Genomic DNA, 22,873 nt, shown 5'->3' on the forward strand with positions numbered 1-22,873 from the left:
AAGAAATGTTTTCATTCGTCTCCATATGTGGTGCGAATCCAGCTGTGTGTTACAGCTTGAATATGCCACATCATGCATATTCTACAGCCTGAACCATTTGACAAAAGTTTGTAATACCCATTGATCCTTCCATCCATCCATCCATCCATCCATCCATCCATCCGTCTATCCTTCCGAGGAGGTTGCGGGCTAAAATAATAAACGTTAAAGAAGCATTTGTTATTTTTACAAAGAGTAAATCGGGCAATGAAACACACTGATGCAAACCCAGAGAGGTTTAAGCCAAGAACGTGTCCGATTATTGTTATAAATGCAATTATATTAATAAAGTCTTTTCTGCAACTCGATTACATTATCAGGCCGCTCACTAGGAGCAACATCCTAGTCAAATAAACGATTAAACAACTAACTAAAATATTATAGAAATATAAAATAAATAGATAGAACATTTAATGACATAACAAAGTGAATAAAAACAAAATCTTATAGTTGAATGGGTGCAATTTTGACACCTTGTAATTTTGCCACTTATCGTATTTACTCTAATTTTTATTATTTTATCATTTAATTTTATATTTTATTTTTATTAAACAATCCCGGGAGATAAGAAGAGATAAAGAAAGAGAAATTTATACCTGTGAAAATGTTTTCAACCAAACGTTGAAATATTGAAATGACAATAAAAATAGCATAAACATGAAATAAATGTAGGGTAAAATTTTACTCTGGATCGATTAAATAAACTCTGGTTTAAACAGAGTAATTATAAAAAAAATGTATACAAATTATTGTAAAAATATATTGAGAAAACATTTAATTAAAATGAGGTTTCTTTTGACTTTTGAGCTTTTAGTTTATTTGGCACGATGTAAGATTGTTTTTTTTGTTTGTTTGTTTTTTTACACTGGAATTGTTTTTTTGGACCTATCATAATTAACTAGTATTTCCTTTCACATAAATGTTTCTATAAATAAAGCACTAGGCGGTTTAATTATAAAATCAGAAATTGTTCATTTTCTATATCAGCACAAGTCTGTAAACTATACTTGTAATTCAATACTGATACTATACTTTTAATTCAATACTAAAACTATACTTTTAATTCAATACTAATACTATACTTGTAATTCAATACTAATGCTAGTAATTCAATACTAATACTATACTTGTAATTCAATACTAATGCTAGTAATTCAATACTAATACTATACTTGTAATTTAATACTAATATTATACTTGTAATTCAATACTAATAATATACTTTTCCTCACTGTAATAGCTTTTTCGCTTATCTGTGCTTTACTGAAATATTTCCATTTTAGTAGACTCACTTAGTCAAATATCTTTTTTTTACTCAACTACATTTTGCGAAACCAGTCGTTCTTTTTTTTTTTTTATCTGTGGGTGAATCAAAACTTAACTGATCAGGAACGCAGCAACTTAGAACGAACATACAGATCAGCATCAGTTCAACAGCAAGCAGAAGATGTTGAGAGGAATAGATGATGAAAGAAACTTCTGACTCGAACATGCCACAACACCCGTGACCTTATTTGCATTATTTAGTTTTTTAAGTTAAAGTTAAAAAGATTGTTTTGGGCTCATGATCATTTAATAGATATCAACTAGGGTTTAACTAATAAATAGATCAATGTGCTAAGAGTAACATTAGTCTTTTCACATAAACTGAATTGATTAGCAAGACTCTTGTAACACACATGATAATGAGAAATTATAGCCATAATAAATAACAGGAATTTTGAAATGTAAGTCAATTTGAAGGCGAATACTTTTGTACTTTTACTTAAGTTTGAAAGGAGCACCGTTACTGGAGTAATATTTAATCCAGTGTATCTCTACTTAAACTAAATCCAATTATCATTCAACGTGCCAGTTTAACAAAAAAAAAAAAAAAAAAAAAAAATATATATATATATATATATATATATATATATATATATATATATATATATATATATATATATATATATATATATATATATAAACGATTTTAAATGTTAAATTGGCACGTATAATATTATAGTTATAATTATAATTATATATATATATATATATATATATATATATATATATATATATATATATATATATATATATATTTATTTATTTATTTATTTGTTTGTTTGTTTATTTATTTAGATTGTCTGTTGGCAAACATTTATATAACATTGATAGAGAGAGTGTTTAGAGCCAGAAAGTGCAACCAAATAATTGTTTGTTAAAAACACAATGTTGCCATCTTATGAATAAGGGTTAAACATTGTGACGTGTTGTTCATTTGCAAAAAAACAATTATTGTTTGACAATTGCTGAACTCAAAACAACTCAATACAATATTTTTTAGCCTTTTTGTTTATATATGTATATTTCTATTATTTTAGCTGTTGTAGTTTCTGCAGCACTCTCAGCACCCCTGCTTCACGCTTCCTTGGTTTAATGCGTTTAGGGCACAGGCTCCATAACCCTGCTTCCATACACTTGATCCAACTAAACAGCTAATTAACACCTTTTGGTGAGTTAGATCAAGGAAAGCACTACATTGCGCATAATAACGAATCATCCATAGCAGGTCCCTTCTGGAGTAATCTACTGATTCGTGTTCGTGGACACGAATTTCCCTCTTTTTCGTGTCACTGAGAACAATTTTCTATGTGATGTATTTCAATTGGAAGTATTTTTCTCCGCCAAAGTTTCTTTTTGCCACTGAATACCACAGACTCTGTATTAAAAATTAAAAATTTAAATCACTATTACTCAACATTTAAGCAGGAGATTTTATCCTCTTTTTATTATATTATATTCGGGAAACTACTCGATATTTAAACCATCGTCAGTGGTTCTTTCCAGTCAAAATACAATAAATATATTTTCCGGTTAAATAAGGAGTCTGTGTTAATTAGACACACACACACACACACACACACACACACACACACACACACACGAAAAAAGAAGTATATTCGGTTGCATGAACACGATTCAAAAGACTGAAGTTCACGTTGCTGAACTTATGTCTTGCGCCAAACAAACCTATATCAAAAAGATAAAGGACTAGACTGTAATGCAGCGCATGTTAGTATAATTGAAGACACTATTTTAGAGATCATCACAAAAAGATAAATGCGAAGACTATAGGACTCTTGAAATCAGGAGCTTTTAAACATTTTACAGACTTTTTTTGCAATTGCAGGCCACTATTTAAAAAGTGTACAGCCACAGACAACCCACAGTACAGAATTATTTACTGAACTCAATCTCATTATTCAATGTCAAATATATTATGGAAACGTACTCCTTTATTTAAAACCTTTCATTGAATGTATTTCCATTAAAATGCTGATTGGATCAGAGTTAGCGTTGATTATACTAAACAAAATGATTATTTGTTTTTGCCATCATTTGTCATGAGCTGAACTCAAAGATCTAAGACTTTTTCTATGTACACAAAAGGCCTATTTCTCGCAAATATATCTTCATCTGTGTTAGTGAGAACTTCTCCTTTGCTGAGATCATCCATCCACCTCACAGATGTGGCAGACCAAGATGCTGATTAGACAACATGATTATTGCACAGATGTGCTTCAGGCTGCCACAAAAAATGCCACTCGAAATGTGCAGTTTTATCACACAGCACGACGCCACAGATGTCGCACGTTTAAAGGGAGCGTGCACCAGGAATGCTGACTGCCGGAATGTCCATCAGGGCTGTTGCTCGTGAATTAAACGTTCATTTCTTTACCATAAGCCATCTCCAAATGCGTTTTAGAGAACATCCAACCGGCCTCACAACCGCAGACTACGTGTAACTCCACCAGCCCAGGACCGTGGAGGCATCTTTACCTCGAAGATTGTCTGAGACCAGCCCCCTGGACAGCTGCTGCAACAATCGATTTGCATAACCAAAGAATTTTTGTTCAAACTGCCAGAAAGCGTCTCAGGGAAGCTCATCTGCATGCTCATCGTCCTCATCGGGGTCTCGACCTGACTGGTGTTCGTCGTCGTAACCGACTTGAACGGGCAAATGCTCACATTCTAAGGCGTCTGGTGTTCATTTCACAGATAAATCCAAGTTTTCACTTTTCAGGGCTAAATGCGTGAAGCAAATGGTGGTCACACCAGATACTGACTGGTTTTCGGACCCCCCAGTAAAACTGCACATATTAGAATAGCATTTTATTGTGGCCAGCCTGAGGCACATCTGTATCTTGATCTGCCACACCTGTATCTTGATTTGCCCACTAACACAGATTTAGACAGATTTGAGAGAAATAGGCCTTTTGTGTACATAGAAAAAGTATTTGAAAAAAATGGGGGCAAAATAAAGTGTTGCGTTTATAATATTGTTCAGTAATATTATGACAATCGAATTGACATGGCCAGTGTATAGGCCACTATACAAGATAAAAAAAACACCGTTAAAAAAGATGGGTTGGTATTTTCTCATAAGTGTAACAAAACGAAATAAACTAATAAATATAAAACCGCCTGAACACTAGAGAGGCTTTACAGACCGCCGGGGTCACAGAGAGAACCGCTTGAAATAACGGAGTAGGCTGCATACTGCGAGAGCATGAAACATTGTAGCTAGCAAAAGTTAACAAATGTTTGGATGCTGACAGAAGGCCTGAGATCTGAAGTTGGCCTATGTACTAGAAAAAAGATCTCCCATCACTTCAGTGGGAAAATAGAAGCATAGAAGCTACAGTGCTTGTATTAAACAAAAAAAAGACAGGGTCTCCAAAATCATACTTACTTGCAAAATATTATTGAATTTATAATAATTGAGTGGGCAAATGCTCACATTCGATGGCGTCTGGCACATTGTAGAGGTGTTCATTTCATCCCAGTTATCACTGTTCAGAGCTAAATGCGTGAGGCAAATGGTGGTCACACCAGATACTGACTGGTTTTCGGACCCCCCAATACAGTATAACTGCACATAAAAAAAAATAAAAATAAAAAAAAAAAAAAATAAATAAAAACCCTAATAATAATAATAATAATAATAATAATAATAATAATAATATATATATATATATATATATATATATATATATATATATATATATATATAATTATTTTTATTGAAAATGGATTCCAAAATGTTTTTAAATCAGCTTTACATCGTATGTTAGATAGGTTTATAGTAAATAAAAAAAATGTAGTGACACAGAATGAAAGAACTGACGGTACTGTGATTATTCTGTACACACAACGCAGTTGTACTGCATTTACAAAGAAGTAAAATGCATATTGCGCACAATGCGCAGTGAATGCCGCAACCTCCACAGAACAACATCATTCAGCGGATAAATGAGTTCAATGCAAATTGCTATAATGCTGTGTGTATTCCCGCTTGAAGTCCAATATCCCCAGGACTATCTGTAAGATAGACTCTGCATCTCCAGCCACCCTGACCACTGACCAAGATAAAGAGGTTCAATGAGTAAAAGTAAATCAGACTGCGTACGATTGTAAAGCACTATGGTAATAAATAGAGTATATTAATAAGGGGTGTTCATCTGCGAAAATCAAAAACTGCGCAATGCAAAATAACTCAGCACAGAGACTGACTCGTGGTCCTTACAAAAGAATAGAATTGTCTTGCGAAGAAGAAGACTTCATTTGGGGTAATTAGGAAGAGAAATCGTGGCTGGTTCTACAACTAAAATTAGGAATCCTTTGGGCAGAAGAATCAGAAAATGTTCGTTTATTGAACCATATTTGTGAACCATAAAATAATATATGAAGTCCCTCTGACAGAGGCAATTCAACCAGCAAATGTCACTTCATTACCAGAGACACACTGTGAATAGTGTAGTCCAAATTGGGACAACAAATTACCATAGGAATTGTAAAAGCCTTTCCTCAGGCGCATTTACGCGTGGAGATGTTCTGGCTGTTCGTCTGCGTGCTGTTTTAAAATGAACCCCCACCTACTCCAATGCTGGGCTTTTTATTAGTGTTGACTTTGTTAGGTCAAAGATTCTTGGTTTTTAAGGTTGTTGGTGCAATGATTAACACTGGAAGGTGTGAAACGGGTTGACAAAAAATGACCCCAGACTCGTAAACTAGAGCAGTTTCCCAACCCCGGCCCTGAAATCCCCCGTTTTGCACATTTGAAGGTTTTTAATGCTCAGAATATAAGGCCCAATTCAACCAATTAGCTATAATAACATTTCTTACCCAGTTGAAGTGTATTTGTTAGGAGCAGGAAATGCACACGACAAGATACTCCAGAACCAGGAACTCTCAAAAAAGAACCTTAAATGTTCTTTAGTTGGTCATATAGAGGAACCTTTACATTGGGCTTCATTGTATATAAAAAAAACGGAGGACTTGGAAGTTTAAAGTGATTTTTTTTAACCAACAATGAAGATGAAACACCAATAATCACCTGCTGAACAGTAACAAATGATTTAATTTAAATACATTTTCAATTATATGTACTTTATCAGTGTAGTTTTTTTTATTTTGGGACACTTTTACTGCCTTGTAAGGTGCATCATCTTGTTCATAATACAGTGAATACATACATTGCCTTCACAATCATACATCACAATCGTAGGTTCTCGTGAGAGTTGATGCATACATTTTGTTATTCTGTAATAACAAAAATCTCACCTTAAACAGATATATGCAGAAGAGAATGGACATGCATACATCATTCAAGTTACTTGAGCAGGTATTTGAAGTAAAATGTGAAAGAAAAACTCTTACTGTATTCCTGTTTAAGCAGCAATATTCATGTTTTATTTATTCATATTTTTTGCAAATTTTTTTCCCCAAGTACAGAAATGGAGCATGTATGTAAGTACATCATCCTGCATGGATAAATAAGAATCTGGATATAAAATATTATTTTGTGGTACAGCAGACTGATATATCAAATACAAAACTGTTTAGGAGGTAAACTCAGGAAGGTGTGGTTTTTGTTTTTAATGAGATTGTGAAAGGATATGACTCTGAATCACACACCCACACACACACACACACACACACACACACCCAGTATATCATTTGCAATATTAGGACTGCATGCATACTGTAAATATTTCAGTGTTTTCCCTTTTCAAAACCAACAACATCAGCACAGAGAAAGCTGGTTATGAACTGATTATAGCTGAAGCAGGTGTTAAAGGGAGGAAAAGTGAAAAGTGAAGAGCTGAAGCAGGCATTTGAACTGATAAGAACCTTTAAGTGATTTTATCAGTGACTGCAAAAGACACACAGGATGTTTTTGCATGTAATATCTATTGACCTGGTAGATTGCAGACTGCTGTAATCTTTTAATACATGCCATATTGCACATTTAGGCTGTAATGTATCTGATGAAGAGCCACATGTGGGATTTACTGTTAGGCTTCAACTGCAGATGAAGTAACTAGAACAGTATTTAGTGGATTTGTATGTCAGAAAACAACATAAAAAGTCGAATATATGTAAAAACTTGGTCTTGGATTTATTTATTTATTCTGTTTTATCCCTTTTTTTTATTTTTTATTATTTTTTTTTTACATCCGCCGAATAACACGGAACCTGCCTTAAGATCAGCTGACCGGGTCACGTGACCAGGAGGCGCCGCTTTGCGTCTCGGCAACAAAATGGAGTTGTCAGATTCGGTAGTAAAAGGGCTTCAAGTCCTCTCCGATCCCGCTTACTTGGACTTAAAATCGTTCACCGTCTTCACCGAAGCGGCTTTCGACAGTCTGCTGTCCTTTCCGACAGGCAGCGTTTTCGGTAAAACCCGCCGATTTTGCCCCTTTGTACTCGGGGAGCTTGTGCAATAAAAATACGCATATTCTCGTGATCTGGTGCCTGTTTTAATAAGATATACGCAATCAGCCCAGTGCTGAAAACATCTGGAATATAATGTCAGTGTGAACCTTCTGCATCTCTTTTTACCTCCCTTCTTTCAGCCTACCGTGCGATTGTGTGTGCTAGCATGCTAACATGTAGCCTGTGTCTTGTAGCCTATTCATGCAGCACAAAAGCATTCCTTACAACCGTGCAGCCAAGTGAGAGACATCCAGGGGCTTCACCACTAAGATTATTGAATATCTGCTTTCATTTGAATGCTCTAACCACAGGTTCCCACCCCTTGTCTTGCCTGGAGGACTCCTATGTCATGCACAGTTTAATGTTTTTCCTTGGATGCATGCCTTCTCTAATCTATGATCTCTGTAAATAAACACATTAGTGAAACCAGGTGTGTCAGAGCATTGAAATTGTGCAGGACATGGATGACCCCATATCAAAGATCCATATCCTGTGGCTTAGCTCCAATACAGGTGCTCCAACATCTCACATGCATATACATATAAATGCCATCTCGACCTCTGTTTCCTTTAGATTACCCAGAACTGAAGAACCTAGATCAGGCTCTCCTGAAACACTGTCATATTGCAGCAACAACGTTCATCCTGGAAGGAGTAAAACAAAACGCAGACAAGTCGACCCTATGGTAAGCTATGTGTTGTTTTTGTGTTTCTAGGTTTTTCTTCTTTTTTTTTTTTAAAGGTATAGAAGGTAAATAAAGTGGATATTTGTTCTTACAGCTCATGCCTTGAAGACCTCAAATTCGACAGCGAGAGAGTGGACGCGTTTTACATCCGCTATCAGGTGATGACCTCCTCTAAAGTGTGCTGTGAGACCGGTAAACAAACTTTCATAACCTGTGCTTTTCGTTTCACATTTAGAAAAGCAAACCTAGCCTGGAAAAAGTGTTGTCGAGGTAAGTCACCATCGTTTAACTGTATACGTGTTTATACAGTGGTCTGGTCTGCTATAACACTTAGGACTGTTAATACGATTACTGTTCATATACAACAGGTACCTCATGACTAGCTGTAGCCTGTTATTAACAAAGTTCCAGATATGGTTATATCCATTTATAGCTTATATGTAGCATGTGTTGAAAACTTTTGCTCTGTAGATGTGCACAGTAGATGTAAATAAAGCGAGTCATTCAGTCTAACATGTTCTTTGCCTGTGTTTCAGCATCGATAGGTGCCCTCCTCACATAACAGATGTTTCTTGGCGCATAGATTACTGCATAAAGGTACAGTGTCTGGTTTATACCGACAGGAAACAACTTGTACTTTTTGCACTTCTGGTAGATGCCGAACTGCATTTCGTTGCTGTGTACCTGTACAATGCAATGACAATAAAGATCGATCGATCTATCTATCGATCTATCGATCTATTGATCTATCTATCGATCTATCTGAATGCTATTTATTGCTGAATTTATTTTTATTTATTTATAGAACAGCCATGTGCATAAGGTCAATCAGCCATCATATCTGCTTTCTTTAAAAACTGAGGTATGTGCCACTTGCTGTCATATTCAGAAAGAGTACTTTGACATACGTGTAGGTTCGAATCCAAAGCAGAATAAGTTTAAGCAAATATCTGACAGGGCAGTATTAACGATGGTGTTCTGAGATTTAAACCCGCGACTTTCTGGTCACAAGTGCATGAGAACGAATTGGTCCTTCGTCTGTTTTATTGACTTTGCTTGACATGTTTCAGAATGGTGAAAATAACGTAGGATCTTCGGAACTAAATTTTAGCTGCACCTTGGAGCAACTTCAGGTATTTTTTTTTTATTTTAATACCAAACCATGTTAAATATTTCAAGCATGTGCAATGCATTAGTATGATTTATTTATTAACAATTATCCAATCGGCTTACTAGAAATGAATTTAAGAAAGATTTGAAAACAAAGTACTATCTGTCTGTCTGTCTGTCTATTTGTCTGTCTGTCTGTCTGTCTGTCTGTCGAGCAGGATATAAGGCAGGTTGTTTCAAATCTGAAGGCTCCCTTTGTATTTACACTGAGTCCTTTCTGTTTCAGTTTTAAAAAAAAGCTGTTTTCACACATCTCAGTGATTTGTTTAGGTGTCATACATGCAGCTGTAGAATGATGATGACCCTGCACTTTTCCAAGCACTTTCATTATAAATCACTTTTCATGCATTCTCTCATCCCCTTAAAGTGGCAGTGTCATGACGCCCATTTCAAAAGTAGTTGAGTGGAAAAGAACCTACTATTTATTTTATTGTAGTTTATTTGTTACACGACCCCAGTTTTAGGCTAATTTTGTTCCTCAAGCCTTTTAAGCATATTTTGGGGTAGGAATAATGAAAAATTGGAAACAGCCATAAATTCTGTTAAATGTTTTTTGTGTACTATATTTATCTTACTATAGCATCATCCTAATCATCTGATGGTTTACTTCACACAGGAGGCTTTAGTCATTACTTATTATAAGTTAATATGAAGGTGAAATAAAGTCTCAGCATTAATCTGAGCTAAAGACTGAAAATGTGTGTGATATCAGTAAATAACACAATATCCTGTATTGCCGTTTGACAAAAAATGAAAGAAAAAAATAAATGTATTTTTTTTTGCCGACTTGTAGTAAACAAGAAAAAAATGTAAACAAAAAAAAAAATCAGCGCGCGAAACATCTGGATCAAAGTCTTCAATATTGGCTGATTTCTTTTTTGTCACGTGCGTTCTGGATTGACTTTATAATGCCATTAAATGATAATTTGCAACATTAAAGAAAGAAAAAAGTGTGCGGTTTATACGTGCACATCTGTTCATTACGCAAATTAATTACGCAAAAACAAACATTCGATTATCTGGAACATTTGAACCACGTTAGTTTCCCAGAGCTTCTTCGATTTATGAATTCAGGTTGTCTATCTTTGTTTTTTTTCCGTGTTCATTTATTTGTTCTGACTTTGAGTATTTGAAATAAATTCGATCAAAAATTTGACCTGTAGTATTTTATTTGGAAGATTTGATATTCAAGTGCATCCGGGTACCCGTGCTTAAGGGTATTTTCTATACCATTTTCAACCCAAGAGCATTATATCAACACAATAAAGAGCAAAGAAAGAAGGCCACTTCAGTGAATTTGCAGAATGTCAAGTCCTCCTCTGGAGGAGAACAAAAATAAATGTGTGTAATGATAGTAAGGAGATGATTGTATTATTGGCAACATGGATTAACAACAGTTGTTTATGAACCCTTTTCAGGATTTACTGGGTAAGATGAAGGATGCCGCGAAGAGTCTGGAGAGAGCAACCCAGCTGTGACTCTCCCAGTCAGTCCATCAGATCTGTATAGGAACATCTTTTACCTGATCATGACCATGTGGGATGTTTTTTTGTACGTTACAACGTTCACAATAAAATAACAAATAAAATCTCATGTGTATGTTGCCCTATTTATTGTGGATAAAAAACTGGAGGAGGCGTTTTAAAGGCCGGGAATACAGCGAATTATGGCTTGCAATAGTTACTTTAGCAGATCTTCCTTCATCAGATATCAACTATGGACAATATCACTTCTCCATTAAAGTGTGTGTGTGTGTGTGTGTGTGCTTTAATAGTAATATTGAGTACATTGGAATCCGACACGCCACTGTTCCTTCTGTTCTATAAACATGTACCGCAAGATTTTTCCCCATAACCAAAACTAAATATACATTGTTATAAAAACAAATAAATAAACAGTCGAAAAGCCAATGTTTTTGGAGAACTATATTATATAATCTACTTGTACTGTAGAATAGGTTTGTATTTGATGTGTATGGCATGACCTTTTGTAATGTTTGCAGTATACTTCAACACTATGAACTCCTAATTCTGATTGCATTCTTGTATAATCACTTCGGACCGTTTTTTTTTTACTGCTACTGGATTCAGTGCATCTGTATGTTATGCTCTTGCAAAAAAAACTGCACGCGCTCCTAATAAATACTCTCGTGCTCATGCTCATTTCTTGCACTTTAATGATACGCTATTTTTTGGGGGGTGGGCAGTTTGTTGTTGGGCTACACAGACCTCCGTGACCACCAAACACGCGTTGTGTAGCAATAAAGGAATCATGAACGTGTTATCTGGAACTAATGTAAAGAAGAATTGAATGCAAGAAAATCGGTTCCGCGTGAACTCTCATTCTGTTGGTTACATATTCGCATTTTAATCGTTCACACAATATAAAGAAGAGGAGTATTTATTTAGCGGGGGTGTGTGTGCATTGGAGTGTTGCTGGATTGCTCCCTACGTTTTTTTTCTAACAGGCCTAGAAAACGATGCACACAAATGTTCGGCTTTTTCTTACAATCTTCTTCACTCTCTATTAACATACAGACACAATATAATGTCAATTGAGACGAGGGGTTGCATCCTAAACCGATTTAGAGGCTGAATGAAATGGTGCAGACATGTGAGTTCACACCTATAACTGGTGTCTTCTATTATTATTATTTTTTTCTTTCAAAGCCTGTACCGAATTTCATTTCTGATGTATCCTCGGTGAGAGAACGCACCGACCCGTGTTAAGCTCTAATTCCCAGGCCGCCCTTAAGCAACCGAGTCACGTGACCGCACGGGGCGGTCGAACCGCAAGCCATTTTGGGGGACGGTGTCAGTTTTCCAGCGAGCCATCAGCACTGCGCTGTACAAAGACGCGATTCGAGGACCTTGGCTGAGAGAAAGGGCGTTTTTTCCCCCTGCACTCTTTGGATCCTACGCGGAATTAAATCTAATCTAAGCGCCGTTGTTCGCACCCGAAACCCGGAAGGAGCGTTTTTTTTTCTCTCCGCTACTAAAATGCGCCGTAGCGACGAGTCTGATTGCAATTGACAGCGTCTGCAGCTCTTTTTCAAAATGGCCGCTTGGCTCGCGCTCGCTTTCTGCTGATCGACTCGCAACTTTTCATTGTCTCAACTCCGCTCTTGAGGATTCAACCCGGTCTCCTACAGGTACGTCTTCTCCGGGATCGGTTCTTACCAATGGGTTTTTTTCCGACCGACTGTTTGGCGTAAAATGTACCGTTTTTTTTTCCGCGATCGTAAAATGGATCCGCGTTTTTTTTCTTACTGGATGCAGGCGCTGACAGACAGAAGGGCTCGAGCTCGCGCGGCCAACTCTGTCCACGCACGAGCTTCGGTTTTTAGTTCTTCTCCAACACGCCATATTATATTCCTGCCGTTCTGGGATTATATCTTGTTAAAGAGGCTATGATGTGCTGATTGACCGTGTTGCCGGAGGTTTCTGCTCGAATTTACTATTTAGGATTCGAATGAAACGAAGCCGCGGTCTCGCGCTCGCAAGCGCGTGGAGTCAAATGTTCGCGCGAGCCCGTACTCAAAATGATATTTCGCTCACTCCATGAACGTGCAGATTCTCGATTTTATAGATATGCATTCTCTAACAGGCTGGGAACCCAAAAATGTAGATCTGTTGATGCAAATGTCCAATTTTATCCACCTTTTCAACTTAAGTTCACATGCTCGGTTAATTGGCGGTGCAGAATCGGATGTCGCGGGGTCATATAAATGCTTGTCATCTTATTTATCTGGATTAAATTGCAAGATGTGAACGATGCAACAACACGTCTTTGTCAAGGTTGCACAATTAAATAAATGTTCTTAATAGTTGCTTTCAGATGTTCTTGTGTCTAATCAGTTACACGCAGATTGGTCTGACTTGTATATTGCTTTCAGCGAGGTTCAGATTGAGGGTGTTTGAGTAGTTTTTTTTTATGTGCATAATGCTTTTTGACACAAGCATGCACACATCCACACTCGGTTTTGTGTGTCTGTAGAAATAATTTCCATCCAAACTATTTTTTATAGTTAATTTTCGCGTCTCTAAATGTTCCGGATTTTATATATATATTTTTTAAAAATCAATACGTTCACATACTTGTAATGATAGCCCAGTTTTTTCTTACATTTATTGTAAAAATTGATCGTGCAACATTCACACGCATCTTACTGTGTCCTTAAACAAATCAATAAAACAAACAAACAAAAACACGTTACTCAGTTTGTCAGTGGACGCGTTTTGAGGCTGCGTGTTTGGGAAAACACGCTACGATGACTTGCATCCACAAATACACGTGTCTTGTTTGCGCAAAGGGCATGTGATGAATAGTCACGTCTGTATGACTGTTTTTTTTTCTCGGCCATCAGAAATGCAGGTTACGACTTATGTAGCAGCAGCAAAAATATATAAATAAATAAATAATAATAAAAAAGTTGCACATGGTCACGAGATGCACGGTTAGATTTTTTTAATACTCATTTCTTGACATTTTGTATTTGCCAGAGGTCCATACTGTCATGTCTAGGCCTGAATCGAGAGTACAATCAGTAATCAATAAGCTGAGTTTTGTCTTCTTTTTGTCACGAAAGACCTGCGTGAAAAGTGGCGCTTTCGTGCGTAAAAGTGCTGGTTTGTTTTGGTCTGGCGAAAGTCCACCGTGCACACGTTTTTATAAAGAACCCCCAAGGAAACACACAGAACAGTTTACATTCCGCAGGTTGTGTATCATCGGATTATTGTCATGCAGCATTGAAAACTGCTTTAAAAACGTGTCGACCACCGGTATGTTATGTGAGATGTCAAACGTGCATGAATTACTACAGCCAAAAAACCTGGAGGTTCTTACTACGTGAAACGTAAAGAACCAAACCTTTAAAAAAAATATATGAACTTCAATGATTAGTTGCATGCGTCAGGCATTATAGTGTGCTCAAGTTGCATGATATAATTGTTTAGGACACAGGGCAGAGCTTCCCTAGCTGTCCCAACATGCTTTAAATAAAAGAAAACCTAGCTTTTGAGAATCTTTGTAGAAGTACTCGTCTTCTTCTATGCATTGTTCTTGTCTATAAGTCTCTTTCCTAGCTCTGCTGTTTTATTATGGGTCATATTTCTGCTTACACATTTCTTGCATGCTGTAGGTGATAATGGACTGGTATGGGGACTGTATGTGTGGCTGTGGTTCTTGTGGATCAGTGAGTTATTTGATTATGACTGCAGAGGAACCTGTATGTTAAAGCTGGACATCTTGTCTGAAATAATTAATCCAGTGTTTGCCCGATTATTCATCTGAAGCATATGGCAATTGTATATATGTTTGCAGTAAATAGTTTCTAAGGGAAGTTTCTCTTCTAAAGACTGCTTGATCCATGATTAACATAGTTGAAACAACCATGCATATTTTTACATACTGTATCACTGAATATTGGTTGAATTGTGGGAATTGGAGGCGTAGGACGTTTTGAAGCCACACAATATGGGATTGCATTGCAATAATCTGAATAATCTTCTTGACCTTTGGACTTGTCTGTTTTGGGGGGCAAATTGTTGCGTGGGTTTTGCAATACCATACTCCTGCAGTTTGCACTCAATCTGCACTAATGTATCCTTCTTCATGCCTATGTAGCTTGTAAGTTAGAGTATGCAAAAGTCTGTGCACTGTCTCCACTCTCGAGCGTTTTTTTTTTTCTTTTCTTTCATTAAACACCCGTCAATGTTTTAACCACAAACTGAAACGGAATTTCTCAGGGCGGTTTGCATGTCTGAGAGTCAGAAATCAGTGGAACTGAGCTGAGAATCATAGGGATGCTTTATTCAATTATTGTTGATAGATGATAATCGCACAGTGAAATGTTGCTCCTCAGTTATTCATCAGTACATAGTCAAAAATATTAAGAGATCATTTGGTTCTTAGATAAAGCACGACAGTTTAGCGTTTAAAGCCTGACTGGTTTTATTTCCATGAAGTCGGTTTACATTCTTTCCATTAGATTTGACTATAACCTCATTATTAAACGCTGCAATGGCTAAATGCGTTAAAAGGTCAATAGATTGGCGTTTAAAAGCATTATTAAGTCTGTAAACGACGCAACTGCGTGCACACATTGTGATAACATTACAGGAAAAAGATGCATTTGGTGTATGTTTAAAAACACACGCGTGCACGTGCTGAGCACGTTTTAATCCACACCTTTGAATATGGGAGCCACTTGGACGAGAGCGGAGTTGCTATAGAAACAAGAAGCGTTTCCGTGCGCGGTTTCAGAAAGCGTGTATTTTTTTAAAAAAATATAATAGAATTGGGTGGGGGGGACAAGGGGTTTTGCATGCTGCTGAAATGCCGGGGGTCGCAAACGCCGCCATGTCGGAGGCAGTAGATTTAAACAGATAATTATTTTTATGTATGGTTTTATAAAAGGAGATTGGATTTGCATGCAATCTCTTACGCAAGGAGCCAAAACATTAAGCTTTTAACCACAAATGATTGGTCTGGAAATGATCAAGGATGCATCAAATACTGTAGCTCTCCCTCTGCTCTATTGATTTTGGTTTTATATATATATATATATATATATATATATATATATATATATATATATATATATATATATATATATGGGTTTATCAGGTCCTTGATGGACCTCATGATGTGACCTGCTAATCAAATATTGACCAATCTATATTTTATTATATTTAAAAACACCCCCAGGAGGTATTTCTAGAAAATATTGTGCATTTAGATATGGTTAGTATCAAGTATTTTAAACATGGTCAGGATTTTGCATGCTTTTAAGTGAATTTTTATGTTTCTAGCTGTTCTAACCTGACCAGTGATTTGATATTCAGATAATAAAAAGCTTAGTATTTTAATATTTTGGGCTCTGGCCTTTTTTTTGCCACGGATTGCTGGATTGGATTGACTTGATGAGATTTGCTTGATTGCCATGGTAAAAAAAAAACCCCTATGTATGCTGGTCTGCTGAATGTTGTGAACTGGCTGCCTCTTATTATTATTATTATTATTATTATTATTATTATTATTAATAGCAAGTGTATGAATAGGAGGTTTTTTTTTTTTTTTTTTTTTTTTAAGATTATGAATCATTTTCCAGCATGTTCTAATTAAAGCCTAGTACAATAAACGTTAGGACTTACCGTTTGGAACATAATGCATTTTTGTTGGCCGTCATTCAGCCTTCCTCCTCTGCCAAGCCACAATGGTTTCATACATGTTCATTTCTCTTTAGGCCCTTTCCCTTCCATGACGATGCATCGCACAACAAGGATCAAGATCACAGAGCTCAATCCACATTTGATGTGTGTATTATGCGGTGGATATTTCATTGACGCAACCACAATCATTGAATGCTTGCATTCGTGTGAGTACCAAGTCTTCATCACTCAGGCATTACTCTACCTGTCACCTGCATAAATGGGCTGCATTTTATTTATTTTTTTCCTAACCTGCCATGTCTGTCTGCCCCAGTTTGCAAAATGTGCATTGTCCGCTACCTGGCGACCAGTAAATACTGTCCCATATGTGATGTCCAAGTGCACAAAACAAAGCCTCTTCTCAATATAAGGTAATAATTACACATGTTTGTGTATTAAATGTCATACAAGTAATATATCCATTGATAAGGCTTGATATTGCATGTTTTATGTAATCGACATGGCGTTCATTTAATTTGCTCTATTCATGACATGCCGCCATGATGGGGTCCTTTTTTGCATGACGGTTGCTGGGTCTTTTTTTTTTTTTTTTTTTAAAGAATGAGTTCCTCTAAGGATGTACCTTTTTACTGTCTCAGGTCTGACAAAACTCTGCAGGACATTGTGTATAAGCTGGTCCCAGGTCTTTTCAAAAGTAAGTGGCTTATTACACCCTTCCAGTGCATATAACCATAAACGTGTAAGAATTTACTGATGCTAAAATGTTCCTACTGTTTACTGTATTATTCTGTTTTATAATGTCAATCCTATAATTACTTTTAATGATGACCCTTATCAAATGCTCTTTCAGAATTCACCAGAGCAATGTCATTCAGACGCCCGGTGTGCTTGTTCTCCTTTATGAACTAGACTTTTTTTTTTTTTTTTTTTTAAATTGTTAGTTCAAACATTATTCTACAATGCTACCTTCTTTGACAATTTTTTTCATATTCGTCCTTTGATGCATGATAAATATTGCACTCATCCAACTACGATTTCAGTATGCTTAATGCTGTATGACAAATAGACAGAAAAATGTTCAATGCACATGGTGTCCGCTATTTTCCAAATGCTGGTGTTCTGTTTGATCCTGAGTAAACTGTTTGTCTTTGCAGATGAAATGAAGCGAAGAAGAGATTTCTATGCAGAACACCCATCAGTAGATGGTAAATCTTTGAAGCCTGTGTCTTAACCCTTTGTCTAACATTAAGTACAATTTCTAGTGGAAAAATATCATTATTTTTTATTTATTTTTTAATTGATTGATCCATAAAGACACCCCTGATTCAACCCATTATATTGATTCCATTTCATTTATTAATAAAATCTTTTGTCATTTATTTTAAAAAGCTGCGAACGGTTCTAATGAAGATCGAGGTGAAGTCGCTGATGAGGATAAGAGAATCATCACAGATGATGAGATTATCAGTCTGTCAATCGAGTTTTTCGACCCCAAGTATGTCCTTTGAAACTATAACAAATACGTTCTGAACTACTTTCAAAGACATGAAGAACCTTTTGTTGAGTATTTACCTGTTCAATCTTTCAGGGCCAAACAGCAAAGTAGTGAGGGAGAGAAACAGCCTAAAGATGAGGTAAAGTGAATAAATGATTAAAATAGTTTACAAATGTCCATTTATAGATTATATAACATTATTATATTATTCATTAATTTGGTGGGGGTTTTACTTTTCCTGTCTCTTTTTGAAGGTAAATAACAAGAGGTACTTACAGTGTCCTGCTGCCATGACTGTAATGCATTTGAGAAAATTTCTGCGAAGTAAGATGGATATACCGTGTTCTTTCCAGGTAACCAGTTTTCTACTTAAATTCTTTTTGGATTAAGAAAATGTACTTGTATTAAATACGACTTGTAATTGAGAATGAAACATTCATTAGATCAGTTTATTATAATTTGGGAATTAAAGCTTTGACTTAACTTGTAAATGCTATACCTTTTCCCCTAGATTGAAGTGATGTATGAGGATGAGCCGCTAAAGGACTACTACACATTAATGGACATTGCTTACATTTACACATGGAGAAGGGTAAGCAGGTGAACTTTTGGCATATTTAGCAATTTAGTATTCTTGTGAAATTTTTTTTTTTTTTTAAATGGTTACAATGTTAATGATTTCTGCTTGTGATTGATCAAGTGTCGTTTTTTGCTCTTTTCTCGTTTCCCCTTTTTCCTTCTGTCAGAATGGGCCGCTACCCTTGAAATATCGAGTACGTCCCAATTGCAAAAAAATGAAGATAACTCACACACAGGACGGCTTAAGCAGTGCCAACCGCTCAGAAAGTGACTCTGCGAGTGACCAGGCCAATAGCCCAGCAGGAGCTCCATCTACATCGTCACCACTACAGAGTCCAAGCACACCCGTCCAGTCCACTCATCCTCATTTTCCACATATTTCCAACCCAGTCAACGGTCCAGTCAATGGCTCCTCAATGGCAAGCCCCAATCGGCAATTTACTTTCAGCAACAACAAAATGCGAAAATCATCTCTGAACGGATCCTCTACTTCTTCAGGGTGATTGAGTTCAAACCCGACCTGAAACAAATCCAGATTACCCAGCTATTTTTCATGCCAATGTCATGCCATTGTAGCCATTTAATTGTCATTATTACTATTACACATGTAACTTTTAACATAGTGGAAGTGGCACATTTCATCCAATTGCTGGAGTATATTTGGAATCGATAGCCTCATTGTGGCTCTAAGCTATGGGATTTGCCGAACATCCAAAACAGTTCGCGTAATAGACTGAATCTACTTTTCTATATGTATTTTTTACTTTTTTTTTGTTTGTTTGTTTTTTGGAAACAAATCCAGATGTGTTGCTTGTATTTTAAGCGTTTATTTTCGTTAAAAAACATGATAAAGACTTTAGTTTGCCTTTCTTGGCTAGTTAGGCCTACTAAACATTCCTGCTATATTCAGCTGGCATTGACATTTTATCAAAAGAAAATATTATATATATTCAATTAAGTTTAAATGAATTAGAGGAATTTAAGTTGTAGTTGTTGTGCATATAAATTTTTTTTTTTTTTTTTTTTTTTTACAGCAATGTAAAATCTAAAGCACCATGGGAAGATCCCCTCCCCCCAACATTAAGGTTATAACCTAGGCCCATGTAGATAGTCTCACTTCAGTGTTCATTTGTCTTATTGTTTGATTGTCTGAATAACTATTGTATTGTGACTGTTGCACAGTATAAAGAAATAAACATTTTACACTTTCGCTGACTCTACTTTATTTAACTGAAAACCTGAAAGCAAAGTAAAAATCAAGTGTAAACATGAAATAAAGGGTGTGTGTGTGCAAATAAGACAGAAGTACACTCATTAACTATTCTATATAATAAACTATTTTATACTGTTCATCATTTCTTTATCACTTAAGGATTTCTATTGCTGTAGATGATTATCAGGGATTATCATTCTATAACAATGCTGAATTCTTACGTCTGCAATCACAGAAATTCCCGTCTGTATATATCCAGGTTTTTAGTGTTTGTTAAGCTTGCACTAACCCTGGTTGAAGTAGTCTGCACAAAGTTTGAATAATAATAAATGTTTAAATGAGTATGCCATTTTTTTTTTCCACACAAGGTTTAGAAATATGCAGACTGAATATGTTTAAATATGATTATAATTATTATGACCCAAAATAATAGTGAACATTTTAAACTACCTATATTAAGGATGCATGAGTAATACTGAGACCACATTTATTTTCCACATTTCTAAAGTCTAATCTAATAAATGTAATACAAATTAATTATATTTTATATAGGCCTAGACTAGAGCAGACAGAAGGTAAATATTGATATTAACTTTTTTATTCTTTCGAACAATAACTCGTATTGATCAGTGGACTAAGAATGAAATCTCCTACACTCTATGATCCTATTCCACAGGTAATATTATTTCCTCTTCATGTAAGATTTTGGTCATGGACTAAAAAGCATGAAGCAAAGCATCAGCTCAGTTTCTCGTGGTTTTGTCCTACAAAGAGAACTCTAAATAAAGGAAGAAATGCACATTTTCTGTTGGAGATCGTTTTAAGAACAGATGAGAAAATGAAGCCTGCCAAATCCAATTATCACGTGATCCGCTTAAAGCCGACAGCAGTAGTGATGAAGTGATGACGCATGAATGTGTTATTCAGGATAATTATTTATGACATAATTTACTGTAATGGAATCTTACCCTACTGACAACAGAGGTTTCACTGTATGGCAGTTTCCCTGCAAATGATAGTGCCAGGAAAATAAGACAAAAAAAGAAAAAAGGAAAAAAAGAAAAAAAGAAAGAAAAATACTTTTTAGTTAATGGAAGCATCTCTGGGCAATGTTTTCTCTTGTAAATATCTATCAGCTATAAAAAACGATATGCCTAAAAACTCAGCTACCTAGGGTGTTTCTTTTTCTTTTTTAATGAAAATAAAGTATTGGCTAATCTTGTTTCTGGTTATAGCAGATGTTGGATAGTTAACTACATGGGCTTTTACTTGACTTTTGAACGTCGTTCAATGTTGTAATTGTGTATTTATTTATTGTTTTTTTGTTTGTTTGTATAACCAGCCTATGTGTGATCTGCTAACCAGCTGTAAATAAACATTTGGAATAGCATTACCTTGTGCCTCCATTACATTTGATGAAATGCGCATTATCCTGTGCTTTTTAATATTATAAACAGCAGATACACTCAATTCCTCTATACTGCTTCCTCTTTTTCTACCCAGCCAGGGGCATTCAGAGATTGGGTCAGCTCCAGATGTGTGCCACTTCATGAAGATTTCGGACCTTCAAAAAAAAAAAAAAAAGAAGACACGGACCGGGAGAATCCCGAGACATCTAGAAATGTACCAGCTCCAGTTTGATTCCACTTCATGAAGTGATGACATTAAACTTTGAGAATAAACAATCAATATTTAAAATTACATTCTACATATACTGTTTCTCCGTCATTGAACATTTAAAGGCTCTGTCATGGAGGACGTGGTGTTGAATCTATAATGATCTCAGATGTTGAGCTAATGTATGAGTTGCTCAGGAGCTCCTGGTTACAAAGCTCTGAATTTAACTGGAAGGAGATTAGTCATAATCATGATATTTTTTACTCTCCGGTGTTTATGTTTTAATGATTTATAATCACACTCTTGTTGTTACTCAAATGAGAATGGGTTCCCCTTTAGAGTCCGGTTCCTCTCAAGGTTCCTCTCCATTTAAGTACCATTTAAAAGAGCTTTTTCTTGCTCATCGGGGATAATACACATACATTTAATTAGTAATTTATTTTTATCACATTCTGTAAAGCTGAATGTGATAAAAATCGCTTTAGAAATAAAATTGAGTAAAATTGGATTGTAATCAAATATTTGAAACCCGACCCTCTTTCGCTTCGAGGTCATGGCAACCCTTCAAGCGACCTTATTCAAATTCCTAATTTAGTTGAAATTGGGGTAGAATTCGCTTTTGATTATAACGAGTGTTTCAGTGATTTTAGTTTCTCTTTTTTCAGACAAAGTTTTAGATTTTTGAGGCTTTCTAATTTTCAGAAACGATCATACAACGTTTAAATAAACGATAATATACAAATTAATATACATGTAATAATAGCATTATTGTTAGACTAGTTACAAATAAAAAAAAAATCTAAATTATTATACATTTTTACAAATATGCGCTTTCACAAGTACACCTGAGGAATGGAAGGGGGCAGTTCAGCGAAACACTGGGTGAGGTTAAAAAAGGAAAATGGAAAAAAAAAGAGGAATTGAGTTAAAAAAAAAAGAAAGAAATCAGGTTTAGAATTCGTCTATTCCCTAAATTGAATATAGGCGCTCAGTATTGGGGCCAATCTTTTTGTTGATTAACCTATCAAATAGACGGAGAGGATTATAGCTATTATCCAACACCAATTATCTTTTATCTCCGAATTTATTTACACACCTAAACAAATAGTTCTAAAGCTTTACTCACTTGTTTTGTTTACTCC

General features: G+C 35.7%; 2 protein-coding genes across 2 annotated transcripts; both read left to right on the forward strand.

The window, feature by feature from the left end:
* Positions 1-7,580: 7,580 nt before the first annotated feature.
* On the forward strand, positions 7,581-11,248 carry commd3 (COMM domain containing 3). The gene is made up of 8 exons (XM_046833983.1): positions 7,581-7,761; positions 8,374-8,485; positions 8,580-8,643; positions 8,721-8,755; positions 9,022-9,082; positions 9,291-9,347; positions 9,556-9,618; positions 11,074-11,248. The coding sequence occupies exons 1-8, from the start codon at positions 7,626-7,628 to the stop codon at positions 11,131-11,133; spliced, it is 588 nt and encodes a 195-aa protein (XP_046689939.1). The 5' UTR covers positions 7,581-7,625; the 3' UTR covers positions 11,134-11,248.
* A 1,181-nt stretch (positions 11,249-12,429) lies between these two features.
* bmi1a (bmi1 polycomb ring finger oncogene 1a) lies at positions 12,430-20,111 on the forward strand. Its single transcript, XM_046833982.1, has 10 exons — positions 12,430-12,806; positions 16,902-17,033; positions 17,141-17,237; positions 17,466-17,521; positions 17,982-18,032; positions 18,217-18,322; positions 18,416-18,461; positions 18,577-18,675; positions 18,834-18,914; positions 19,069-20,111. Exons 2-10 carry the CDS (start codon positions 16,916-16,918, stop codon positions 19,402-19,404), a joined length of 990 nt encoding a protein of 329 aa, XP_046689938.1. The 5' UTR covers positions 12,430-12,806; positions 16,902-16,915; the 3' UTR covers positions 19,405-20,111.
* The last annotated feature ends 2,762 nt before the right edge of the window (positions 20,112-22,873 follow it).

This window comes from Silurus meridionalis, chromosome 21 (genome assembly GCF_014805685.1).
Source record: "Silurus meridionalis isolate SWU-2019-XX chromosome 21, ASM1480568v1, whole genome shotgun sequence".
Lineage (NCBI taxonomy): Eukaryota > Metazoa > Chordata > Actinopteri > Siluriformes > Siluridae > Silurus > Silurus meridionalis.

Bases quoted from the DNA above. Each gene is read 5' to 3' on its own strand.
- commd3 (XM_046833983.1), top strand. From the start codon at position 7,626: ATGGAGTTGTCAGATTCGGTAGTAAAAGGGCTTCAAGTCCTCTCCGAT. The intron at 7,762-8,373 runs GTAAAACCCGCC...TGTTTCCTTTAG, and splicing joins TCCGACAGGCAGCGTTTTCG to ATTACCCAGAACTGAAGAAC. The intron at 9,348-9,555 runs GTATGTGCCACT...GACATGTTTCAG, and splicing joins TGCTTTCTTTAAAAACTGAG to AATGGTGAAAATAACGTAGG.
- bmi1a (XM_046833982.1), top strand. From the start codon at position 16,916: ATGACGATGCATCGCACAACAAGGATCAAGATCACAGAGCTCAATCCA. The intron at 17,034-17,140 runs GTGAGTACCAAG...TGTCTGCCCCAG, and splicing joins CATTGAATGCTTGCATTCGT to TTTGCAAAATGTGCATTGTC. The intron at 18,462-18,576 runs GTAAAGTGAATA...CTCTTTTTGAAG, and splicing joins AGAAACAGCCTAAAGATGAG to GTAAATAACAAGAGGTACTT.